Source organism: Lytechinus pictus, chromosome 8 (assembly GCF_037042905.1).
Source record: "Lytechinus pictus isolate F3 Inbred chromosome 8, Lp3.0, whole genome shotgun sequence".
Lineage (NCBI taxonomy): Eukaryota > Metazoa > Echinodermata > Echinoidea > Temnopleuroida > Toxopneustidae > Lytechinus > Lytechinus pictus.
The window spans coordinates 9997821-10016426 of NC_087252.1; the positions used below are offsets into that span (position 1 = coordinate 9997821).

The 18606-nt window shown below is 37.1% G+C and overlaps 2 protein-coding genes across 2 annotated transcripts; one reads left to right on the forward strand and one right to left on the reverse strand.

Annotated features, from left to right (window-relative positions):
- Positions 1 to 1283: 1283 nt before the first annotated feature.
- Positions 1284 to 11326, reverse strand: LOC135154860 (low-density lipoprotein receptor-related protein 5-like). Its single transcript, XM_064103076.1, has 5 exons — positions 11204 to 11326; positions 10064 to 10321; positions 4286 to 4451; positions 2600 to 2739; positions 1284 to 1673 (listed from the first exon to the last, which is right to left on the reverse strand). Exons 1-5 carry the CDS (start codon positions 11304 to 11306, stop codon positions 1303 to 1305), a joined length of 1038 nt encoding a protein of 345 aa, XP_063959146.1. The 5' UTR covers positions 11307 to 11326; the 3' UTR covers positions 1284 to 1302.
- A 6256-nt stretch (positions 11327 to 17582) lies between these two features.
- LOC129263168 (uncharacterized) lies at positions 17583 to 18257 on the forward strand. The gene has a single exon (XM_054901087.2). It carries the CDS (start codon positions 17583 to 17585, stop codon positions 18255 to 18257), a length of 675 nt encoding a protein of 224 aa, XP_054757062.2.
- The last annotated feature ends 349 nt before the right edge of the window (positions 18258 to 18606 follow it).

Below are 18606 nucleotides of genomic sequence, written 5' to 3' on the forward strand. Positions count from 1 at the left end.
TCTCTCTCTCTCTTATCCAATGTCAAATAATTTTCAGCATTATGTTAGTTTGATTTTTCTCTATTGATTCAAATTCAAAATTTTCTGAGGTAGACTTGACCTTGTGTGTGGTCTCTTATTGACTGTGTGTTATTAATGAATAGTCTTAAAATATACGTTTTCAGACATATACTAATACTACAGAGAATAAATTGACCTATAATTATAGAGAAACTATGTTTTTTTTTTGCTGCTTGGTAACATACGTTTTGTGGTATAAAGGTATTGAGTAGTTAATTAGCATGTTATCATTCAAGTGGGTCTGTATTACTGGACTACACTAGCATTATGGGTCAGGAAACTGGCCAGGTATGAGTAGTTGAGGACTCGAGATGGCGCTATTGGTTCGTATCTGCTTTATTATCAATTTCATTTGTAATCATTTAAAAAAATGTTTGTAATCTCATTGATATTGTTATATTTATTTGTTTTATTGCTTATTGATTGTATACATGCAAATAATCTTTATTTATATGAATTGTGATTGTAAACTTATTGATTTGAAAGAGGAAGATAATAAAATATTGTTTAAAAAAAATATTATTTATTCTTCTACTTTTACTATAAACTTTTCGTCGTGGCAATCCTTCCCTTTAAATGATCTCGATTATCAAATTACTTATTCCTTTATCTATTGTACCCTGAATTATACTCGTCTGATTTCTGGCACCCGATAATACACAGTTATAACCTAATGGAGACATCATTTTTTTCTTGAAAATTCATAAATAGCGAAAACAAAATTTTTTTTAGCTGATATCATATCACTGATCCAAAATAACATTTGACCTTGATTTCTTAACTAGAAATTTAATGTATCTCTTTAACGATACTTCATAAAACAAATAAAAAATAATAATCAATCATTAAGGCCCGAATTCACAAAGGTGGTTTTGAAAACCCACGGTTGAGTCCATGGTTTACTGTATGCGGATTTCCTGTATAAATTACGCTTAATTTAGCGCGTATCGGGCGCGTGTATAAAACATGTCCAATGCTGGTGCGCGCTTTTGTCACAGTGCGCCAAATTGACGCCTATTGCCGTGGTTATTCGCGCTATTTTATTCATGAGTCCACTGTTTTTATTCATGAGTCCACTCTTCAAACAGTGGGCTCATGAATAAAATGGCGTATATAACCACAGGCGTCAATTTGGTGCACTGTGACAAAAGCGCGCACCGGCATTGGACATGTTTTATACACGCGCCCGGTACGTGCTAAATTAAGCGTAATTTATACAGGAAATCTGCATAAACCATGGACTCAACCCTGGATTTTCAAAACCACTTTTGTGAATTCGGGCCTAAAAGTTGTTGATGTTGATCCAACAAATATACACGTATAACAACAAAGGGAATGGCGTCCGTCCTTACCTGCGTAGATATGGATTTCAACTGGGGTGGGCAATTCCAATACAAGAAATATATCATTCTCAGGTACATCAACATTATATAGTCCATTATAATTGTTGTCCGTAAAATAAAAATCCTCGAAATATTTTGCTACGCCAAACGGAGCGAGATCAAGTGGATGCTGCGTTGAATTGATAATACGGAAAAAGCCTTGTTCCATGGTCTCTAGGTTCAGAAAGTTAATGCTGTTTTCCGTGATATCGGCCCAGTAAAGTAATTGCTCTGTTGAGAGTATACAGGAATGAAAGTATAATTTTCTCAGCTCTTCGTTTTGTGTGCTTAAATGGTGTTCAACGCTCGCATGTACTGCCACTTCATAGCATACATGTATACACCATGCCCATATCTTGTGTATATTGGCAAAGTGTACAGGCTTTAAACGTAACTTCTGATGGGAAATTGAGCACATTCTAGAAATCCAGTTTCCTTTTTTTTATTTATTCATCTTTAGTTTTGATTATACAGGGTCGCATTGTCAGGTTCAGACCTGATTTACACAACGGCTCTGTCCGCATAACATAGAGTTTTGTTCTAATTTGTATAATTAAATCAGTAATATTTACATAATCAGTAGCACAATTACATATCCACACATATGCACGTCTATATTAAATTTTGTACGTTTTAGGTCATTTATTGTACCAATTGTGACTATTAAATATCAAGGTTGTCCACCTGAAGATATTTCAATTGAATTAAATTGTGTTATTAATGTTTGAAGAAAACAAATTGGTAGGAATTGACTTACACTTACATAATAGTTTATGGTTTGGAAACGAATCAAAATTATGTTCCGATCGGCGATATTTAGATCATATTTTGGGACCCACGGCCCAAAAATTAGCTGCAAACACACAACCAAAATGACCGATGCCTTTGTAATGGGTAAACAAAATTCCTTTTCTGAATTTTATAATTCCTTTTATGATTTTTATTGGCCCTTTTTTATGAGATGGGGGAGGTTTTATAGTGTATACGTATATCGTCTGTGATATCATAAAGTACATGTAACACAAAAAAAAGTCCATAACTCCGCACGTTATTCTTTGGTAGATTTTCATCAAAACTTCACCCATATTTTTTTTCCTATTATTTTTGTCCCCATTAGTTCAACTTTAAATTAAAGGTGAATTTTCCCTTCAATATACCTGTAGAATCCAGGCAGATGGCAGTTGGGTCAGCAAACGGATACTCCACTTCGTCATCAACGAGTGTCTCACGTTCTGTCCCGTCTGGATTGGCCATTTCAATCTTGGAGTATTGCCCGTGGTCAGTCCAGTAAATCTTCCTGTATAAGTAAACAGAAAGAAGAATTTGACCGGATTTTAACTATCAGGAGGGGGGGGGGGGGCAGATAATGCAAATCGCAGTTTGAATCTGCGGATGTCATTGTAGGACAGACAAATGTCAAATTTACTCAACAAAGTTTAGGCCAACTCCCTGAAGACTAGTCGTAAAGAAGCCCCAATTACATATAGACACGGATCCTCAAGGATCAACACGACAATGTCGGCATGATCCGGGGAGGTCCGGGATCGTTTTGTCCCGGATTAAGCGTCGACGAGCGTTGATGACTGTACACACGGCATCTTTACACGGACCATACTGGCAGAGCACGTCGTCTACTCGGGTCATCAGGGCGTCAACACGGCCCAACACGTCAGCTACACGGACCAACACTGCAGACGGCAGAGGAAACTCTGCTATAAAATTGAGCAGATTTTTGTTTCTGTTTACTTCATTCTTTTTCTCATCGTCGTTGCGTCAACATCTTGCTTTCTAAGTGAACTACAAAAAAATATATCCAGACTCTAAACTTCCTGAAACAGTAAAAACGCTGATTTATTTTTTTATACAATGTATTTACTATTTTAAAGTCGTTGTTAAGTGCTTAAAATCTTAAACAACAAAGTTTGATTTTGAATATTCAATCTTGAATAAAATAAAGCATATCTATGTCAAACTGTTTAACAGCTACTGGAAGTTCATAAAGAAAACGTTGTAGCGTTGTATAAAATTGATGTGAAAAAAGACACGGACTGCCAAGGATACTCAGGCAGCTAACACGACAGTCCTCGGATGACACCGGATGTGGCTGCCAAAAACTGCGGTGTTGGCCTCCCGGACGTTCAAGGACCAACACAGACCTACTCAGACCTCCACGGACCTCCAAGGATACCCAAGGCATCAACACGGATCTCTCCCTGGACCAATCTGGATCAGATCCGGGATTGCCCGGTGTTTATATGTGACTGGGCTTTAGATGTGTGTTAAGCTCAGTCACATATAGATCCCGGACCATCCCGGATATTATCCGGGGTGGACCGGGGAGAGATCCGAATATTTTGAATAATCAATCTTAAATAACTTAAACATATATTTATGTCAACTGTTTAACAACTATTGAAAAGTTCATAAAGTAAAACAACGTTGCATAACATTGATGGGGGAAAAAAAACAGATTGCTAAGGATACTCCAGGCAGCTACACGGCAACTACACGGACCTACACGTCAGCAACACAGACCAACACGTCAGCTACACGGACCAACACGTCGGCTACACGGAATGCTTGTCTACCCGGCAGTCCACAGATGACGCCGGATGTTTTTGACAGTCAAAAACTGCCGCAGTGGCCTCCTGGACGTTCAAGGACCACCACGGACCTCCAAGGATGCCCAAGGCGCAAACAAGGATCTCTCCCCGGACCACCCCGGATCAGATCCGGGGAGGTCCGGGTGGTCCGAGGTCTATATGTGACTGGGGCTTATAATAAAGCGGAATAGCACGATTATAAACTCAGGTACTAAATAGACAATGTATCATAGACAATACCTGCGAAATGTTGAATACACGATTGCATGAGGGTAGGCATTAAATCCCGTTAGGATGAGGACCACCCTATCTGTGCCATCAAGGTTTGACATCTCGATGACGTCACGATATTGATCTGTCCAGTAGACCTTCTCATCGTCAAGATTCAGAGCTATTCCATACGGATCTGTAATGGTCAAATAGTCATTCTCAAGAGTCAGTTTCGGAAAGAAAACAAATTCTAGAAAGATTGAGAAGAGATTTTTCGAGGTACTTTGTTCGAACTAATAAACTAGATTTCCAGCAATGGCGTGTTTCCCTTAAGCAAGAAACTTATCCACATTGTGGCGCACTCGACCCAGGACAGGTGAATAGGTATCCGGCAGGGTTTATTGATTGAATGCATTGGTCGCTGAAAGGGCTCGAGCTAAAGCCTGGCTTATAATAATGCGGCTCAGAAAATATCATTTTTAGACGCGATACAAATGTCTATTATTATTATTATTATTATTACGTTTAGGTTGCTATACAGATGGAATAAATATGAAGAGTGTTCTTTACGACGCGTACATAGATATCTCTGCCAAGGATCATGAGATAATGCTAAGGGCCAATGAAGTTATTGAATACAATAAGTTCTCCATCACCAGCAATCTGCCTGCAAGAGATGTCATCATGAAGAGCGAGAACAACAAACGGAAGCTGGCAAGCGTACTGAGTACCTTCAGTCTAGGCATAGACCTAGTAGTATGTCCATTGTCTAGGGTAGCATACGACAATGGAGACACTTGATGATGGTGTGTTTGCTCATTATGAGGTAGATATCACCATTTAATCTCCGTCTTGCAGCAAGCTGTGGTCAGAAGGTGATTCGTGTGCTTAGCGATGGCACAGACGATTTTGTTCTCCTTGTCTATTGGGGTTATCAGGCGGATATATAGTGCAAGGTACAAATGAAGCGGTGAAATGATATAGTACTGGACATAAATGCAACCTATGTTGACCTGGGACCAAAGTGTTTGCAATTGCTTGGTGTTCATGTCCTTAGTGGAAGCGACACGAAATCATCCATACGGTAACAGCAAGATAAGTGCACTAAACACACTACTTGCCGAGGATTGTCTAGGTTTGGCCAATAATGGAAAGGTAGGTACCACTCCCAAAGATATGGTGCAAGCAGCAAAACCCTTCTTTCTTGCTATGTATGGCTATCAACCAGACCTGTCTATGGAGTCAGCCCGCTTCGTTCGCCCTCTTCGATCATCAAAGAGAAAATGAATTCTAAAGTAATGGCCCTGCCTCCAACATATCATAACCTGTTGCTGCATGTGCTTTGAGCTCATTTGGTAGCTGTTGAGCCTCGTTTAGATCAGGATGGCGAAGACTGCTTCCCGAACTAGTTCAAATTAGAAGTATGTTATGTTTTTACTCAAAGGCTTTACAAATATACAATTTCGTGACAGATTTTCAACAAATTGTGAGACACCGAGAAATAATAAGTGAAGAGAAAGGTTTGCTGCTGATTGAACCTTTCCAAAATGTTTCAGTCTCCCAAAAGTGATATCAGTTATTACTTTTTTTTCGAGCTTGGGACTTTCAGCCATCTTTCAATACATTATAGGCCATTTACGCGGAAGCAGACCATCTACTGAAAAAGAGAAAGATTTACAGAAATGAATTCTACACACCACCCCAAACGCCTTATGAGATGTTATCTAGTACTCTGGGATTAGTGATTCAAAAGCTCATGTGTCCGAGATGGCATCTGGTGGCCATCTTAAATTAGGCCTGAAGATGATCAGATATTTTAAAAGTAATAACATAAATGGATTCAACCCACACCCCCCCCCCCAAAAAAAAAAAAAAAAAAAAAAAAGAGGTATTGATCATTATTCTGCATGGGCAAAGTGCTCAAAATTTAATTTCTGAAGATAGCGTCCACCTAGCGGCTATCTTGGATTTAACCTGAAGACCACCTTATATGACAAAAATGATTATAGAAATGGGTTCTACGCACCCCCAAACCCCCTTATTAGAGGTATTGGTTATCATTTTGTGGCAAGGGATTCAAAAGTTCAGTTTTTAAGACGGTATATGGCGGCCATATTGGATTTATGCAAATTAGCATAATTACCGTTTGAGCAACCGAGCTGAATTAGTTCTACGACCTTATGCCAACACGAATCAAGAAAAAAAATCATCGGAAAGGATATTTCTTGGTCCGTGATAATATGTCAAATCGGCTAATATTACTCGTTACCACTAACGAACGTAGAGGGCGTGTTGCTCTAAAGAAGGTCAACTCGGCTCGAATTTTGTGACCATTGTAAACAAATAAGGTGGGTTTCGGGGAATTTTGTAGAGTTGATTTTTTTTTTCATTTTTTAATTTCTAATATTTTTTTAAAGGACTAGTCCACCCCAACAAAAACTTGATTTGAATAAAAAGAGAACAATTTAACAAGCATAACACTGAAAATTTCATCGAAATATATTGTAAAATAAGAAAGTTTTGACATTTTAAAGTTTCATTTCATTTCACAAAACAGTTACATGCACATCTCGGTCGGTATGCAAATGAGAGAAGTGAATACATCATTCACTCACTATTTCTTTTATATTTTATTATATGAAATATGAAATATTTAGATTTTCTCGTCATTGTCATGTGAAATGAAGTTTCATTCCTCCCTGAACACGTGAAATTCCATTATTTTAACATTTTGTGCTTCAGGTAAAGAGGTCCTAATCGTTAAATTCGTAAAAATTGAAATATTACATAATTTAAACAATAAAAAATGAAAGAAATAGTGAGTGAGTGACATCATCGACTCTCTCATTTGGATGTAACTGGCTCGTTCATATAACTATTTTTTTAAATAAGCGAAACTTTGAAATGTCATAACTTTCTTATTTTACATCAGAATTTGATGAAATTTTCAGTATTGTGCTCGTCAGATTTTCCTCTATTGATTTAAATCAACTTTTTTCTGAGGTGGACTTGACTTTTAATGAATTTTTTTTAGATTGGTTATTCTGGGTTATAATATTAAACATGTGACTATCATTTTTAAAGAAAATATTTAGTGTAAATAATCAGGATTTTGACATTTTTCCTCACTTTGGAATATTAAGTCTATGACGAGGATACCTCTGGTCTGTTATTTTCTTCTTCTAGATTTCGCTGCACCACTAATAAATGCATAGACAACCACCTTAATAATCGAGGTCATTTTTCTGGCCTGGGTGCGCCGAGTCTGGGCCGGTCGCGTAGCTAGCTAGTGACGTTGATGATGCGCTGGGGCTTCAGGCGACTCGTCATAGACCTTCTAGCAACATAGACAATTACGTCTAATTTACCTGGCCTGATTTGAGGTGCAATGGCTTCAGAGCTGATGTTTATCAACGATGATTGTTCAAGGTTAGATTTCAAATTTTACATGTCATTTGACTTTTAAGTCTATAAATCTGAAATGAAGGCGCTGTATCCCCGAAATCCGGCTCTAAATTTCAACTCCGAGTCGAGACCATGGCATGGACGGCTAAAAAAAAAACATGCATCGGATGCATTGCATTGGCTGCGCTGTAGCTGCACAGCCATGCTGTGTCGAAGGTCGATCGAGCAACCAATCATCCAAAGCCAAATTAAAGCTTAAATAAACGGCCGTCGATCCACATTTTCCCTGGTTTTCTTTAATAATTTCCAAGAAAAATCAGCAAATTGAGGCAAACTGATTGCAATGTTACATCATTTGGCAAAGAGTACCATCATCGTTTTGCGTTAGACCTAACACAGTAAGTTAGGGTAGATCTAATTAATACGAATTACTACTATTAGGGCTGGGGCCAGATTATACTTCAGTTTCTGAATTGGAGCAGAAGTTGATTTGGTTAACAGCATCCATATCTTAATTTGACCAATGATTCTCTGCAATCAATGTTTAAAGACTTTTACATAATTTGTTTACCATATTGCAAATTGTAAAATTTCCTGGGCTTGGCCGGCAGAACGCATAACTTTACAAAAAACATTTTGAGAAATTCGAAAGCAAAAGAGCAAAGTGACTGAGCTTGTGATTATATGCATTTTCTAAAGTGAATTTCATGTATAACGTTAGGCCTGACGGTTACTTGTCAACCATATAATCTTCTAGATCTAGACTCAAGGAATTTACCTTGTAGGCATACGGACTAAAAAAAATCCTAACCACCTAGCCCATGTAGGCTGGCCTTAATTGGACCTAACCGAGCATCGGGGCTAATTGCATGGACCAACCCTCAAATGGTCTAGGTTTAGGCGTACATAGGCTAAAGACAGGAGAAATCCGTCTGTTTTTATTCATTTTTTTATTATTATTTTTTTCGTTTTGCATATCTCCTACTAACAAGTCGTAGTAGATTCTACCAGCGCTAGATCTAGATCTACTTAGATATCCAGTGTGGAACAACTTCTTCAACAAACAAATCGAGACTGTTCAAAGCTTTTGTCTAGTTAGACTAACAAAGTTAGATCTTAGACTTGGGTTTATCGATCAACATGGTCAAGATTTAATAGATGTAGACTTCACTTATTAATGATTGGAATGTAGATCTAAATTTAGAAGTTTTGGGAAAATGCTGAAAATAAATGATCACATAGTCATAGATAGATGTACGTTAATCAGTTTTTTAATACCCATTGGTATTGCTGTCGGTACTTTATTCATAAATATAAAAATAAATACGGTAAATAAATTAATGAATAACAGCCTACTGCAGATAAATGCTGATCGACGGGTTGCTGGTCGCCACGTCGTGTTCCGCCTAGCAGAACAAGACCAGTGCTAGACTAGAGGTTGAGATCTAAGCAGACGACGGAGCATAAGTAGCTAGAGTGATGATGGGTTCAGCGAAGAGCTCAGAGAAAATAAGGTCATATTCAATCCCGAAATGCTTTGCGAGTGGTCATTAAATCGTCTCAGTGCAAATCACCTAATACAGCCGTCTGGTGAAATCGCTGATAACAACAATCACCGATTTGGTAATGATTTTAGTTTCTTAAACTTATATTTGTAAAGGTTTAACTATCAATCTATGTTTCTAAATCTATATGTAATTCCATTGGTATAATGTTATGTTATTTTTGATATCGTTGTAGTCATATCCTATTATTTCGCGATCGCTACTTATTTTTTGTTGCATTTGATCGGCGTTTGATTGCGTTGGCATGAAAGATAAAATGTGCGCGCAGCTCAGCTGCATGCACGTATTGAGTTGACCTTCCTTAGAGCAACACGCTTGTGTGTTGCTGCCCTCTCCTATCGTTGGTTACCACTGAGGGAGGGGACAAATGTTGTGTTTCTATGCGCGAATCTAGCTGGCTCGAAATAACTGACTGCACTTTGATGCGTTGCTACTGCTCGGTCATGTACGCGTAACCAAAGGCGCGCTGGCTGGCCACATGGTTTTGTCGGTTGTCCTGACAAGCATTAAATCAGCCCCGGGAGTGCAGCTCGTTCAATTTAGCAAATCAAATTGAGATTAGAGTTACTCTAGTGGTCCTGAAAATTAATCCATTGGGGATAGATTTTTGTGATTATCGTTAAGGTATATAAAACAGATATGGACTGCTTTGTTTTCGACTGACAGTGAAAATCATCACTGCCTCATTTTTTTTTCAAACCGGCCATTCTATCACTCCTAAGCCAAGGCCTCGGGGTGATAGAATGGCGGATGTAAAAAGCATATCAGGAACGATAATTTACACAGTCATCCTCGTGTGCAGTCAATATTTGTATACTAATCAACTTAGTTGACTTACAATGAAAATCACCGGTTACATTTTGTAATTGTGCAATGATTTCTTGAGAAGATCCATCCAGTCTAGCCCTATTAACAGTATGCAAGATTGCATCAGTCCAATAAACCTGGTCACCTATCGGGTCATATTCAACACCAACAGGAAACGTCAGACCGGTCAAAGGAAGTACAGTGAAAGACTGATTGACGAAACTGTAGTCCTTCGCTTCTGCCATTATGATGACGGCGAGTTCTGCTTCAGCTAAAAACAACTTGTCAGCTGCAATGAAAAAAGAATCACACACACACACACTGTACATACATACATGCAATGTATATAAATAAGTATATATATATATATATATATATATATATATATATATATATATATATATATATATATATGATAAATTAGAAGAACCGCTGAACTACGAATGATTTTTTAATGTAGGAGCTTTCAGGGTGATGGCATGAACAGAGGTCTTGGATTCCTAAGCGGATATTCATTCTTTCGTTAGTTTCGTTAGTTTTGAAAAAATACTTTTGACAAGTGCCACGATGTTTGGTATCGTATCACACAGGAATTTATCTTATTACTCAAAAATACCTATTCGTACTTAATACTTTTCAGGGGAAAATCATTTTCTCCTAACCAATTTGATCTTCGTTCTATCATCTCATCGCTTAATTTTCTTATTGTTAGGTAACGAGTAATGTTATTGCGCAATATTTTCTTTCTTTATTTTTTCTTTACTGTTACGTAACAATTTGATTATTACAAACAAGCATTACTATATTTGTTTCTGTGAAGGGCGCGCATCCTCAGCCAGGCATCTTAGCAACATCTGTCTGAGGATGCGCTCTCTGATTGATACCACACATTGTTAAACTCCTGAAGAAGACGGAGGACCGTCGAAAATTCGAGTAAACAATAAAAAACTTTATTGGCAATGAAAGCATTATCTTCAGTATTATTTTGTTATGATAAATTATAGATGTACAACAGCTTTGGCAACTCTTGTATTAAAAAAGAAATGAGAAAATATTAAAGTACCCCACCAGTAGCTAGGTTTTCATCTAAATTATTTAACTATATATTGATCAAGAGTTATCAATAAATATCATTAACATTCTATACAAAGAGATAACCATGGTGTCTTACTGGAAATTGAAGGTGAAAAACATCCTCCAAAGAAGATCATGAACCAAATAGTCAGCATCGATGGATGTATTGCTGGTTTCCTTCCTTTCCACGACTTCGACATGGTTCAAAAAGAGGTTATCTAGACTCGAAGGAAAAAAACATATATATATATATATATATATATATATATATATATATATATATATGTATATATATATATATATATATATATATAAAGTCCATAATTTTTTTTTTTAACTTGGGCAATTAAAGTACATTTGGCCAAAAGACATCAGAGAACAGCATTAAAACAAATTTAAGTGTACATTTTTTACGAACATTAATATTTACGTTACTTGTGGGCAGGGCCTTTCTGTCTGGTGGACTTGGGTCGTTTTTAGTATTATATGGACCTGGGTCATCATTATATTCATAAACATGGTAGACTTTTGTAGTAAATTGCATAAAAAAATTAGAGATGGCACTATGATTATTTGGTAAAGCATGATTCATTCATCTTCTGGGCTACTTTATATTATATTGATCATTATAAAGTCTCGCTCTCCAAAATTAATTCAATTTCTTGTTTTAATATTTTACTATCTCTTGGTGATTTTGGTCAACTATCTGCTTCATGCTTTGTTAGATAAATACAACAATGAAGGAAATTCCAATGCTGTGAGCCCTGAATGGCCCAAATGTTTGCACTAAACCAGGCAAGAAATTTTGGCTGCGGGTGACAATTTCTGATCTCCTGCGAGTTTATGCTATATAATTATAACTACTGGTATCTCTAACATGGCTACACTAAAAAAAATCGAATGTTGAATCAGCATTTGGAAGATTGGGGGAGTAGCGGCCTTTTCCAAAAGTTACATCCAACCTTGTATAAAGCTGAATCCAACATTTTAAATGTTGGGTAGAACCATTTAAAGTGGTAAATGCTACATTTGGAAAATGTTGTCGCTCCTCCGGCCATTCAGAAGTTGAGTTGGCATTTCTGTTTTTTTAGAGTGTAAATTCCACCTTTCACTGTACTTGCACATTGATATCGTGTACGTAGGTTTCCTTGCTTCTGAGTGCGACAAATTATGATATATTTTTTATGAACAGCTGGATATGTATAATTACTTGTAAAACAAAATTTTAATTGTGCTCATGACTTTTGTCTATATGGCAACACATTGGTTTTGGTAAGCCTTGAACATAAATTTTGGCTTTAATAGACGTCACGACATTATTCTTTCCACTTCATATAGTGAAACATCTGAACCTCGTCGTAAATCTTAAATGTACAAGATATATGATTTTTTTTTTTTTCTCCCTTTTACATAAAATTCAACTTATGTTTAGTAATAATTCAACGTTTCTATATTGATTATTTGGTATAGCATGGTTCATTCATCTTCTGGGCTATTTTATAATATTTCGATCATTATAAAGTCTCGCTCACCAAAGTTAATTCAATTTCTTATTTTAATAAGTAATCTCTTGGTGATTTTGGTCACCTATCTGTTTCATGCTTTGTTAGATAAATACAACAATGAAGGAAATTCCATTGCTGTGAGTCCTGAATGGCACAGATAGTTCAACGCTCCTAATTTGTTTTTACATTCAATTCGACATCTCTTCTAGCTACCCGGCCAGGCCGAACAGGTGCGGGACCGGAGGCGAACTACGTCACACGTGATTATGTTATGTATTGCAGACGCCACTGCCCTCTCCGGTATGGGTATCAATGTCGGAGGATTTCCCGCGCTAATTTTCCCGCGCAAATTTCCCGCGCGAATTAGCCGAATTAATCTCCTTGGAGGCGTCAGTCTCCCGTCACGCTTGCACGGCCTGATTTAAAACAGTCACTGCATAATTCAATGTGTCAATAATGGTACCACCTTGCACCGATTAGTTACGATACAAATGTTTTCTCGTAATTAACCTAAAATCTCGATCTTTTCCTTTCTTTTATGCAAATACACTGTCCCGATATTCCTATGAGGAATTTGCTTTGATTCACGCCTCAAACTGGCGCCATTTGGTTAGATAAGTCATTTGTCTACATGATAAAGGAGGGACTCTTACAAATAACTCAATTAACGCTAAATAGATCAGTGCGTTCATACCATGACCATTATGAACCAGGGTCTTCATGCTGTTAGTATATTGCTGTATTCACATTATTTGTATTAACTTTTCTCTCCTTCCCACATATTTTGCCCTCAGGCTCATACCAATCTGGAATTCGTTCAGGATTCTTTTTTACAATATATTAGGGACGGGTCCAAGAGATTAACACCATTACATTTCACACATTTACTGGTTATTTTATGATCCTTTTGAAGCTATTCTTTCTAAACGCTCCTATCATAAAGGAATTGATTTCGAGCCCAATGTGCAGAAGACTTTAATCATCCTTAATAATGATAATAGAGGGTAGCCTCCATACGATCACTCGCATCACTGCAACCTTGTTATTATGCATAGTACTTCATACATTCACTCTGGGTCATGACCCATCATGGTCGTTTGGTTCTCGCTTTCCAAATAATTTAGACATTGAGAACTAGTCGACCCTGTTGGGTCGTAACCTGTAGTTTATTGTTCTATCAAATCTGCTAATTCCTTCTCAATGAAGTCTTCAACGATTATACTGTAGTGGTTTTCTTTTCATCAAACACTGATTTCAACATGATCAGAGCTTGATCACTTTATTTTACATTGATCATGCAAAGACAGCTGATTTACAACTTAATTAATTCTTTTCATGGAGCACCTCTCAGTTAGCCTATTCAACTTGATTCTCCTGTCTATCTCTAAGCGGATGTTTTTCTCACTTAGCAACGACTAGCCAATCAGATTTAAGCTGAGAGCAACCTCATGGTTAATTTTTACACTCCAAGACACGCGGTAGAAAGTCTTCACCTAGTAAGGACATGTACAATTTCTGCTAGTCATTTTTCTTTGCAACACAACAAATAGCTCTTACTTTGGATTTATTTTTCATCATCAGGATTTCAAGTTCTTCATTTTCCATCCTTTTGATTTTGGACATATGTAAATATATATTCATCGCTTGTGTTATCCAAGTGGACAGCGTGTAATATTTCTAGGAGAACATCTCGTGTCACGATCACCCTATTCGCGACGCGTTTCGCTGAGGCCTCACGTGCGCGGTCGTTCTTCATCGCGACATCGTTCTTCATTCGCATTTATCTTGTTTATGGACATCGCATTAAAGGATCCCGATGAATTAATCGCCACTTGATTTTCTACATTTTTGCCTTCGCATAGAGGACCTCAGTGCTGGTGAGTCAATCAGATATTTTTATGTTAAGAAAGTTCTCATTTCCTACAATTGGTGACCCCGACGTGATTTTCGAGACGCAACAATTTTCATCATGAATCAACAATCAGCTAATCCAGCTGCTGCGGTATCGCATGTCGCTGCAGTCGCCTTAAAGCTTCCCCCATACTGGCCGAACGATCCCGCTGTATGGTTCGCTCAAGTACAAGCCCAGTTCATGACGAGGGGAATTACTTCAGAGGAGACTCAGTTTGCGTACATTTAGTCCAGGATAGAAGGGGTCGAACCTTGTTTTTTTATATATACAATGTTTTTTTATGGTTTTTTGTCAATTCGAGGGTGCTGATTCCGAATCTGAATGATGCCACTCGTGTAACCTTGAGCATTTTCTGCAAATTGGCAAAATCCAATATGGCCGCCAAAATATTCAAATTACCCATGAAAATCATAAAATTGTCCACACATTGGCTTTAAAGTACATGCAATTGTGCTGCCGGAGTGAAATAATATCTGAAAAAATGATTTTTGTCAAAATATTTATTTTCTTGATATCAAAATGGCCGCCATCATAGACCCCTGTACAATATGAATGGGGAAAATTAATTTTTACAAAATTGAGCACTGAAATGCAAGTAATTATGATCTATGAGTGAAGCAATGTCTGTAAACATGATTGCTAACGATATATATCATTTGTTATGTCAGTTATGTGATAAATCCTGTATTTTGATATTCAAAATGGCCTTCAAAAGCCCTAACACTATTATGTACAATGTGAATGGTGACACAAAAAAATCACAAGAGTGAGCACTAAAATGCATTTTGTTGAGATAAACGAGTGGAATACTGACTAAAAACATTTTTGTTAACGAAATTTATTATTTAACATGCCATGTATGTGATAAACCCTGTATTTTTATATTTAATATGACCGCCAAAGGCCCTAAAATTATGATCTACGATGTGAGAGAGGACAAAAACAATCACAATGTGAGCACTAAAACGTATTTTTTGTGGTAAATTAGTGGAATACTGTCTTCAAATATAATTTGCAACGAAATATATTATTCGGGTTTCATATTTGTGTTAAATATTGTATTTTGACTTTCAAAATGGCCGCCAAAAGACATTGACTGTATTATGTACAATCGATCTGGGAAACCAATTTTCACATGAGTCAGCACCATAACATGCATATAATTGTGATTTAAGAGTAAAATATTGTCTGAAAACATAATTCCTAACAAGATATATCATTCATTCTGCCAGGTAGGTGATAAATAATGTATTTTGAAAGTCAAAATGGCCGCTACAGGCCCTAACAGTAGGCCTATTATGTACTTTGTGAATGGGAACATATAATTTTAACAGAATTTGGCTTTGCTTGACTTAATGGTGTTGCATGTATGAGTGAAATATCGTCTGAAAATATGATTTTGTAACCAAATAGATCATTTCTTATGTTATTTAGGTGATAAATGCTATATTTAAATTTCAAAATGGCTGCAATATGTTTCTTTGTGGAAATTATCTTTCCCCATTCAAATTTTACATATTAAGATAAGGGACTATGGCGGCCATTTTTCATTTTTAAAAGGCTGCATTCATCACCTTTATGACACAAGCTATGATATATTTCGTTAGAAATCATTGGGTTTAGACAATACTTAACACTTACATCAAAATTAAGCCATTTTCATAGTAAAAATTTTGTCAAAATTATCTGTCCCCAGTTACAATGTACATACTACTTTGGGCTATGGCAGCAATTTTGAATTTCAAAGTAAGGCCTTTATTACCTTCTCAACCATTATGTGATGTATTTAGTCAGAAATCATGTTCAAGACCAAATTTTACCTATACATCACATAGTTACGTGCGTTTTTGGTTCTCATTCTGGTGATGATTAGTTTCCCTATACGCATGTTACAGAATTTGTAGGGGCTTGTGCGGCCGTTTTGAAAGTCAAAATACAGTATTTATCACCTATGGGAGAGGAAATGTTATATTTCATTAAAAAAATCACGTTTTCAAACAATATTTTCCTTATACAACAGAATTATATGGATTTCATAGTCAGGCAAATCCTAATTCTTTCAAAAGTATTTGTCCCCATTTACATTGAAGATAATACTGTAAGGGCCCATAGGGGCCATTTTGAATTTTACAATACAGCATTTATCTCATGCATGAAAAATGAAATGATATGTTTCGCCAGAAATCATGTGTTTAGACATTATTTCACTCGTATAGATTACAATTACATTCATTTTATTGTTTTTACTCTTGTGAAAATTAGTTTCTTCATTCGCTTTGTTCATAATACAGATAGGGCCTATGGCAGCCATTTTGAATGTCAACATGCAGCATAATTACCGAAATTGCAAGGGAAATGATATGTTTCGTTAGAAATCCTTGTTGTCAGACGGTGTTACACCAATATTTCGCAGTTATTGGCATTTTAAAGTCAAACAAATTCAAAGGTTGTGAAAATTATTTGTCCCCTTTTATATATTGTACACAGTATAAGGGGTCTATGACAGCCATTTTGAATATCATAATACAGCATTTATCACATTAGATAGTATACAAATGACATAGTTTTGTTAATAGTCATGTTTTCAGACAGTAGTCCACTCGCAGGTCACAATCACATGCAATAATAGTGCTCTTGTTTGAAAAAATATTTTCCCCATTCATATTCTACATAATAAAGTATACAGGGGTTATGGCGGCCATTTTGAATATCAATAAAATAAATATTTTGTCAAATATCGCTTTTCCAATTGGTATTTCACTTCTGCACAACAACTACATGCATTTTATAGCTAATGTGTTGGCAATTTTATGATTTTCATGGGTAATTTGCATATTTTGGCGGCCATATTGGATTTTGCCAATTTGCGGAAAATGCTCAAGGTTACAAGAGTGGCATCATTCAGATTCGGAATCAGCACCCTCGAATTGACAAGAAACCATAAAAAAACATTGTATATCTAAAAAAACAAGGTTCGACCCCTTGTCTATGGGGCCTATCCTGGACTAATTGTGTCTGCACTTCAACCTGAGATTGCGCAGGAAGTCAGGGATATTTTAATGAACCCTCCTAAGGACACACCGTACTCGCACCTCAAAGCAGAATTGATTCGCAGGACATCAGTCTCAGAGCAGAAAAGACTCCACCAGCTACTTACCCAAGAGGAACTAGGGGATCGAAAACCCTCCCAGTTATTACGTAGAATGGAGCAACTGCTTGGAAGTGATCATCTTGATGAAACAATCTTCAAACAATTATTTTTGCAGCGACTTCCACATCATGTCCAGACAATTCTAGCGTCAAGCCGCGACGACATGAAGGTGACACAGTTGGCAGACTTGGCTGATAGAATCATTGATGTTGGTTCAACAAGTACTGTTTCTGCTGTTAGTTCGCCCTCGTCTTCTACTTCTAGTTCAGAGTTGTCACAACTTCAACAGCAAGTAGACAGACTTACATTTCAAGTGCAGTCATTGACTACGCAACTTCAACATGAACGTGGTCGATCTCCAAATAGGCGCCCTCAACGTCCAAATACTCATTCAAATAGACAACGTAGCAGGAGTAGCAGTCAAAAGCGTCCTCTCTGTTGGTATCACTGGAAACATGGTGCAGAAGCTCGCAAGTGTACACCGCCATGTAACTTTAATCACGCTTCTTTGTTTTCGAGTGATTCTCAACAGCCTTCTTCCAACACCCATGCTCAGGGAAACGACAGAGCCAGCCGGGATTGAGAGCGACGACTCGTGCTGGTGCTAAGAATAAGAATGGTCGCTTGTTCTACATTCATGATCGGATCAGTGGTACTCAATTTTTGGTAGATACTGGAGCGGAAGTCAGCATAATCACGCCATCTGCAGTTGACAGACAACGGCATACACATTCAGAGTTCACATTGGAAGCGGTTAACGAGTCTCGCATTCGTACGTATGGTGAACGCTCCATCACTTTGGATTTAGGCCTTCGAAGGACTTTTCGTTTTGTTTTCGTGATTGCCGATCTTCCTACACCCATTATTGGAGCCGATTTCCTGGATGAATTTGGACTGGTTGTAGATGTTAAGCATCGAAAACTTATTGACTC

Coding starts and splice junctions, on each gene's coding strand:
- LOC129263168 (XM_054901087.2), top strand. CDS start 17,583: ATGAACCCTCCTAAGGACACACCGTACTCGCACCTCAAAGCAGAATTG.
- LOC135154860 (XM_064103076.1), bottom strand. CDS start 11,306: ATGTCGAAGTCGTGGAAAGGAAGGAAACCAGCAATACATCCATCGATG. Junction 10,322..11,203: donor TTTTTCACCTTCAATTTCCA/GTAAGACACCAT, acceptor TTTTCATTGCAG/CTGACAAGTTGTTTTTAGCT. Junction 2,740..4,285: donor GTGTATTCAACATTTCGCAG/GTATTGTCTATG, acceptor TTACTTATACAG/GAAGATTTACTGGACTGACC.